The 8,470-nt window shown below is 44.7% G+C and overlaps 1 protein-coding gene across 1 annotated transcript in view; it reads left to right on the forward strand.

Moving 5' to 3' along the window:
• Positions 1–3,610: 3,610 nt before the first annotated feature.
• Positions 3,611–8,470, forward strand: part of T265_06113 (hypothetical protein) — a gene marked incomplete at both ends in the record, with an annotated part of 20,969 nt that continues 16,109 nt past the window's right edge. The window contains 3 exons of the mRNA XM_009171299.1: positions 3,611–3,926; positions 4,445–4,671; positions 6,757–6,954. Of these exons, the coding sequence (XP_009169563.1) occupies positions 3,722–3,926; positions 4,445–4,671; positions 6,757–6,954 (630 nt within the window). The remainder of the gene's footprint in view (positions 3,927–4,444; positions 4,672–6,756; positions 6,955–8,470) is intronic.

Here is an 8,470-nt window from a genome sequence, read left to right on the forward strand (position 1 = left end):
TTCAACGATGGCGTATGCCTCCTTCTCAATAGCAGAGTGATTCTTTTCGCTCGGTGTCAGTGTTCTAGAAAAGAAGGCCACCGGTTGGCCGTTCTGAGTCAGAGATGCAGCAATGGCTATGTCTGAGGCGTCAGTCTCGACAACCAATGGTGCGTTGTAGTCGACTGTCACAACCATGGCGTTCTCTAACTCCTTCTTTAAATTTTTGAAAGACTGTTGCACACGCTCCGGTAAGGGGAAAGTCTTATTTCTGACAAGCACACTGATTTTGTCAGAGAAGCATGGTATCCATTGCGAATAATAAGCAAACATACCAACAACACGTTGTTGGGATTTAGCGTCATGTGGATGAGGGAGTTCACGAATAGGTTTCATTCGTTCAGGATCTGGTTTGATAATTCCTTTAGAGACTTCGTAGCCCAGAAGGCGTATTTGTTTGGCTGCTATGATGCTTTTCTTACAGTTAAGGGTAATTCCATATTTTCTTATTACTTCAAAGAAAGATTTGAGGTTCTGGTCATGCTCACTTTGGGTAGTCCCACAAATAGTGACGTTGTCGATGTAAGCGTAGGTGCTACTTAGGTTCTCAGACTTGATTATTTGGTCAATAGTACGTTGAAAACATGCTACTCCGTTGGTTACACCGAAAGGAATACGACGGAACTGAAACAGCTCTCCGCATGCTTCAAAAGCCGTATACGGTTTATCTTGCTCACTGATTGGAACTTGATGGTAAGCACTCAATAGGTCTAAGGTGCTAAAGACAGTATGACGGGAAATTTCTTCGATCATTTTATCCAGTCGCGGTAACGGATACGCGTCTAGGTATGTGAACCGATTAATGGTTTGACTGTAGTCCACTACCATGCGTCTTTTGTGGTTTGAATTTTTCGTGACCAGTACTTGAGCCCTCCATGGAGAACTCGAAGGTTCGATTATACCTTCATCCAATAGTCGATTAACTTCACAGCGGATAAATTGTTCATCGTCCGGATTATAACGTCGCGATTTTGTAGCAACAGGCTTGCAGTCGGGTGAGAGGTTAGCAAAAAGAGGAGGTGACTCGACCGCAGCAGCAGGTAGACCGCAGAGGGTGAATGGACCTCGGTCCCCACCGAATGTGATTTCAACTTTGTTATGTAGACCAAGGAAGTCATGGCCTAGCAGCAGGTCAGCACATAGATTGGGTAATACCAATAGTTTGATCTTTTTGTAAACGGTGCCCCTGTAATCGATGGATGCGTAGCAGTAGCCTCTAGTTGAACACGTCAGAGAGGTAGATGCCATGGTAATCACAGAATTGTTAGCATATACCTTCCAGCCATGTTTACCAACCACCAAAGGAGATATGTAACTGCTCGAACTTCCTGTGTCTATGAGGGCCTGAAGCGATATCCCGTTCACCTTTATGCTGGTCACCGTGCGAGACAAGCAGTTCGGGGCCGCAGCAGTCAACAGGGAAGATAAGGCCGAATCCGTTGTGCAATTTGAGTGACACTTTACAGATTTGGATCGACAAACACGCTGAAAATGGCCTGTTTTGCCACATGATTTACAAACTGCTTCTCTTGCGGGGCACTTTGACCGTGGATGTCTGGAACGACCACAAAAGTAACATATCTGAGAACTGATTGACGAGAGATAGGGTGTAGAATCAGGGGAGTTTGAGTGTGAAGGGATAACTGTAGATGTCTGTAAAGGTGCTGCAGCCGCAGAAAATGATATCGCCTGGTTATGTGAGTATGACTGAGCTTGTTTGTGGGCCAATTCTAATGACCTGGCCAATTCATGAGCTTCATCGAGAGTGAGTTCGTTTTGAGCTAGAAGTCGTTCTCTGATGGTAGTAGACTGAAGTCCGTTGATTAGAGCATCGCGTACACTTTCGTTTTGATGGTCAATGGCGGACACCGCCTTGAAATCACAATTTTTGGCCAAGGATTTAAGCCTCTGAACAAACTGATCAACATCTTGACTGGTGTCTTGTTTGCAAGTTTGTAGAAGATGGCGAGCATAAATTATATTCTTAGGACGAACGTACAACTTTTCAAGTGTACTGATAGCTGATTTGTAATCTGGACAGTCAGCGATATAAACGTATACAGGTGCATCCACAAAATGGATCAGAGTTTCGAGTTTATTTAGATTGGGCGATTCGACAGTGCCCAGAAACGTTAGGAAGGTTCGGAACCAATGATTCCAACGCGTTGTTGCGTCTGGAAAATTAGGACTGCGTCGAAACACTTGGGTCGCAGCAACGGTTCCATTGTATTCTTGAACAAGTAAATTGTTACGAATAGAATATCGATTCTGATTGAGCGCGAGAACAAGAATGAATAGCGCTTTACTTATCTAAGAATAGACGTACATAAGCTGATAATGAAGGCGAAAGCATGGTTAATACAAAACGATAATGTGAGCACAAAGAATATTCATGACACGGGCGAACCGCGCAGAGGCGACTATCATTAGGTATGCAGCCAAGCAAGGGTACTTCCGCACGGTGACTTAGGATGATAGCAACCCCTGCACAACCCGCTGCAGCAGCTTCTAGATCACCAGGGGGCGTAGCCGGAAGCGAGTGGAGACTGATGGGACAATTAGCCCAATCACTGTGCTTGCATCTTGAATTCTCGTTTCCGAGACGCAGCACATATCAATGCCAAGCGAGTCCAGTTTAAGAGCAAGAGCAGCTTGTCCTGCGTGCTTTAGGGTGCGCACATCGAAGGCGGTCAAATAGGCAGGGTGTCGACGCTTGAAGATTGGTTTGAAGGTATCTGACGATGTCGGGGCCATGTGACGAGCAGATGTTGTACGCAAAACCGATGCAAGACGAACGGAGTCATCAGTCTTACATGCTGGGCCTTCAAAGAGAGGGGAGAAAAAGAAAGAAGATAAAGAAAGAGAAAAGGAAGGAGGCGTCAGCAGCAGCCTGGTTTCGTTTACCGCCCTGCTGTATGCAGTAAGTAAGACGACCCGGCTGATGGTACTACGCCTTGGCCAATGCCGCATGAGTTTATTTGTTCATGGTTGTATTTTACGGCAGTGAAGCATCAGTGCCAGCACTGATGTTGCTGTCTTTGATGATGATGGTGAGTTTATTTGTATGTGTGCAGTGGGCTGGGATACTGCCATGACGCCCACACCTAGACAGGAAGACGATTGGAGTCCTCAACCAAAGTCTTTGGCTCAAAAGCCTAACCGCAAGACAGCGGTGTTTGGCGGGAAATGCATTATCATTTTTACTGAACAAGTCGCCACATGTTCCAACCCCAACCTGGAGGACCAGGAGACTGTTCGTCAGACCTCTACCCATGGACCAACCTTGTCTGAGAGACTGAGTGTCGCGGGGACGTCCCCAGTATTACTCAAATTGTCGATTAGGTGCGCACACCACGGTAAGGCCCAGTCTCGTGACGGCAGATTAGCAAGGCTGCCATTAAACTCCATATTCCGGAATTGGTTTGCTTTTACATTCGTCACGGTCCGTATACTTGTCCCGCCTTTACCTTGGAGTTCACAGATGATCAACTCATGGGCAGGATATCGCGTGGTCTTTCTTACCATTTATTTGCTTCGGGCACTATACGGCACCTTCGTCTCGTTATCCCCTCACAAACATTCCGTTCACTAATTTTTATCCTGTCTACCTTCTTGCACTGAATACACCGTGTTTCTATGTACTGCAGGTTCCTTGAAACGGACGTCTTTCAAAGGACTCCGAATGTTTGGTTTGGATAATCAAACTGAACACAATCTCTTTGCCGGTATCAAATCGACCTCGAATGCTGGCCTGTTTCGTGCGACTGATACAGTGTCATCTGACAAAACTGGGGTACTGTTTTCCGGCTCCACCTCCCAATCTACCGGATTGTTTGGATTAACTGTCGGCCCCAGTCCCAAGCAGACTTCCATTCTCACCAGTGAAAGTGAGTTTATGCTTCAGTGGAATTCCTCTTCGTCGTTTGTTTTTTGGGGTTTTGTTTTCTTTGGGTTAGCCGGCCCTTCACACAATTCCTGAAGGAGGACCTCAGCCAGACTGTTTCAACCCGCGTATAGAGCCACATGTTTGCATAGTACCAGCATGTAGTGCGTATCTCATGCTGTCGTCCAGAATCCAACCGCCCTTTATTTGGTTCACCATTCCTAGTTCCTGTGTTTTTGCCCGAACATGACACAATGAAGTTTGTTTCAGTGAAGTTAACTTGTCGACGTCATAGTGACCCTTTGTTGCTCTGATATTTTGCACCATGCAAAGGTAGTCTTCCTTCGAATATACACCACTTTTGTGTATCGTAGAACATTCAGATTGATTTCAGTGTACTTTTTATGCTATTTTCGCCGGTGGTAATAGCAGTTCATACTATGAGAACTTGGCTGCCGAGCTCGTTTGGCTCGCCTTTGTTGCTTCTTTTTAAAAACCATTGCTGTTATTCCATTTATTTAGCTCCTCCTGGTCACCCACTCGATATTGATGCTCCATCTTCGGAGACATTGTCCCCCCAACCGTCCAATCGGTCTCCAACCCACTGGCCAGCGATTAAGTTATCCCGACTTCCTATTGGTTTCAATCGAAAGAGTTGGCTACAACAGTATTTTGAAAGATTCGGCACAGTGACCCGGGTGTTGTGTCAGCCAACGCTTGATGCGGCCTACGTCGCTTTTGAAACCGTCGTAAGTCCTGCCTCCAAATTTGCTTTTATCACCAATTCGAAACCAAGGTCCAGAATACTAGTGTCTTCTGTTGGTTGTCCCCCCCCCTCTTTAAAATGATGAGGATATGCTTCTTATGTTAACTACCTTTTGAAATTTGGACTGTCCGAATAAAGATCGATTTTGGGTTATTTTCTTTTGGAAAGCAACTTGTGACCATCCCACTGGATCTTGCTATATATATATATATATATATATATATATATAGGTCTGTGGTTCGAACTCAACTGCAGCATCTGAGTAGCTTCTTTCTAGGTTTGGGCAACTTGGCAGTATCCAAGCCCTTGTGCCTCTTTCCATTATCGTGGCAACTAGATACCTAATGAGTGCTACTGCAGAATGAATGTAGTTTTACACGAAAAGCATGTCTCTTGGGAGGTCGGTGGTTAAAGTTGACAGGCACCTGGTCGGTTACTGTCACTTAGCTTCCGTTTACTTCAGATTGTCACTGTTTGTCGAGGCAATAGGATTCAGTTGAAAACCGAAGTTCACTTCCACTCCTTAAACAACAAGAACACCTTAAAGTCGCTCACAGTAGTCGCAGACTGACTGATGAAGAGACAGTTTACTTTGGCTTTGAGTCGATACCTCTGTTCAGCCAACCATCGAAGTTGAATGANATATATATATACATAGATTCGGAAGGCGTACTAGTGAATGGAATTTAGAACATCTGGCCGCCGGAGATTACCGACTTTGGAGAGTTTGCTGTATCAACTCCAGTAGAAGAACGTACAAGGCATTGAATTTCAGACGTTGGCAGTTAGAGAGGTTCTTTTATATGTTAAGTTATACATACACATACATATATACACTGGCCTCTGGTGATGGATTTGACTCCACCATCTCGTTTAGTGAGCTGATCAGATGCACGGTCAGTAGCACACATAACTTAAGACTAGTCTGAGCTGTTGACATCTCAGTGTCCTTCTATATTTGAATCGTTTGGATACTCACATTGATAAAGACGATTCGACAGGCGTAAAGCGCACCCGATTACAAGTTTGAGCATGCATTAAGCATGATCTGCCTGAGCTGAACTTCTTAATTCCGTTCGTCACTGTTTCGATGTGATCTTTGGTGAAAGGATTATCTGCTCTATATTAGTCGTTACGGTTCCAAAATTTTATAGTTACTCGGAACCACCGTACGTTTTGCTCTGAAATAACTGTCAATTATTTGACTACTACAGTCGTCTCCCAATTCACCTGCACTCTGAACAGTGCTGACGAAACTGCATGTCTTTACCAATGACTGATAGGTTTAACTTTTCGTCCGGCAGACTGAATAAGAACGCTGCTGGCGTTTTTGGAACATTCGTCCTGTTTCTCCGTATAACCTCAGTTTGATAGTACCGACTGTGGAAGAAATATTCTGAAGAAACGAAAGCCGACCATTGTTATCAGCAACATTCATTCCACGCGGTCGATCACGAAATTTTGCGCCGTCTTTTTAATCCAACAGCCAATTCTTATTCGCACCAAACTTTTTGACTCAAATCACGGTTAGTTCGTGGGGCCATTTTTCTGCACTCACCCTTTTGAATGAGCTCATAGAATACGTTAAATTTTCTTGCTCTTTTCATAGGCATGTTGCAATGTGCAGTGAGCTAACTAACATAGCCGTATGCTTCTCTTTAACGTCCGTAGTTGTATTCGGTTGTCAACAGTCTGCTGTGTAATCCCAAGTCCTAAAAAACTATATAGCCGCTTCTTTTCGAAAAATGCCTTCTCTGCATCATTTTGTCAAATCCTTAGTAACGGCTTCTGCCGCAGCGCATATATTACATGTTTATGGTTAATGTAACTGCTTGAAATTGGTTGATCCGGGGTGTGCTTAAGCGTCCATTGTTAAACGCTGTATCGTTCCAACTTCTGCATCGACCATAACTTCAACTGCATTCTGGATTTCTTGCACATCACCTGATCACATCAACTTCACAGGTCATAGGAGGAATAAATATCCACTCATTGCCATTTCTTTTTGCGGGAAAATGAGTTCCAAAGACTGCCGTTGGTCTTTTGTTACTTTCTTTGTTTTTGGAAGACCGCTGCGCAGCGTGCCAAACGTCATGGTCATGACACTGTTGCCAACGGGGAAACATTGCCCACGTCTGTTCTTCTAACCATGGCCCAGTGTCGTTCGCGGAGCAACACTGGCCCCAGTACCGGCGCAGGGCAACCTTTGCAGTCAGCATCGAAACGCAAACGCAGTCCGATACAGCCAAATTTTCCCAGAGAAGAGGTTTGTTCCAACATGTGTTGTATTGTATAGTGTATTAGTTTTATTTACTTGTGCATCGCATGTAATTTATTGATGCCTGGGATGACATAAGCACCAAAATGAACCCGTGTACAAGCCACATGACCCTGACCTCATTGATAAATTCGTCAACCACAATGCTGGTTTTATATTAAAATGCCCATTGCTGGAAACGAGCAATTATAGCAAAGATACCAAGCCTCTCAGCAACTTACCTTTACGAGTGGGGAATTTAGGCTTAAGAAGACAGGAGAATTAATCCGTTGTTAGTGATAAACTTGCTATGCTCCTTCCAGAATTACTCCTATCTTCGATCTGCTGTTGAGAATGGGGCGACTGCTCTTATGGCTGGTCTCCTGTACAATGACTGCTATGGGGCCGATTGTAAATGTTCCTTCTAGAACGACGGATGCTATAGGAAGCGTCGAAAACCGTGAGTTACAGCCTATCCCAATAAACCCTCTACCTTCATCGTTTGGTTCGAGGGTAGGTACACTGCACTTGGTAGTTGGGGATACATTTTTGTAGCTGTGGAAAGCTGAAAGTGGGAAGGGGCTGCTACCGTTGGATTTTCATCCTCCTGCAACAAATAGTGTTATCGAGGCTGTTTCCATCATAAAATCTGGTCAGAATTTGAGTTGACAAGCTGAAAATGAGGAACTTGGTATGAAAAAGTTATATCAAAGCGAGCATACCTCGCGAGACCTCGTTTCAGTCTCCTTAGACTTGAAACGTAATACACAAGAATATGCCAAAAGGTGGGTTGACAGCAGATGTGAACAGACAATACATACGCGTATAACCTGGCATCAAGTGTTCAAGCCCATGGAAACGAGGTGAATCATTTTAAAAGCTTTTATGCACTGGCGAGTGAAGGCTGATCACCCCAACTCACTGATACTTCTCAGCTTCCATTGAGTCGTATGGAAATCATGAGATACACGTTTTATTTATTAACTATCCATTAGTCTATAACCCTGTAATGCGATGGAGAGGAATCGCTGTCAGCACAATCCTTGTCACTGTGTACGGGCTATGAGGACTGTACTAATTGAACGCTCATTCCACAGAGGTCTATTCGGTTAACTAGTAGGTGCTAGGTCGCTAGCTAGAGAATCACAAGTTGAATTCGGTTAATTTTCCATAACTGATGTTTGTTACTCTGGTTTTAGTTTCTGAAGACCATCGAAAGTTCCGGGAAAACGGGAAGTACTGCTGTCCGTCTCGACTCTTCTAGAGAGCGCGAAGTAGTTCCCCCGCCTGCAATCGGTCCTCTGAAAAGTCTGTTCGGTTCCACTGTGGAAGAGCGTCTGTCCATATTACAAGCCCATTATCAGATGCAGCGCCAACAAAGACCATCCCAGGTTGCATTTCAACCTTTCGAACTTGGTCCTCTAGATTCAAGCATGTCAGAGGATGCCCTAGATCCACGTGCAGCAACCATTCGTGGAACTTGCATGGATATGTGCCCGGAGTTGGAGCGCTATTTCCGCGAGAT

This window comes from Opisthorchis viverrini, assembly GCF_000715545.1.
Source record: "Opisthorchis viverrini unplaced genomic scaffold opera_v5_120, whole genome shotgun sequence".
Lineage (NCBI taxonomy): Eukaryota > Metazoa > Platyhelminthes > Trematoda > Opisthorchiida > Opisthorchiidae > Opisthorchis > Opisthorchis viverrini.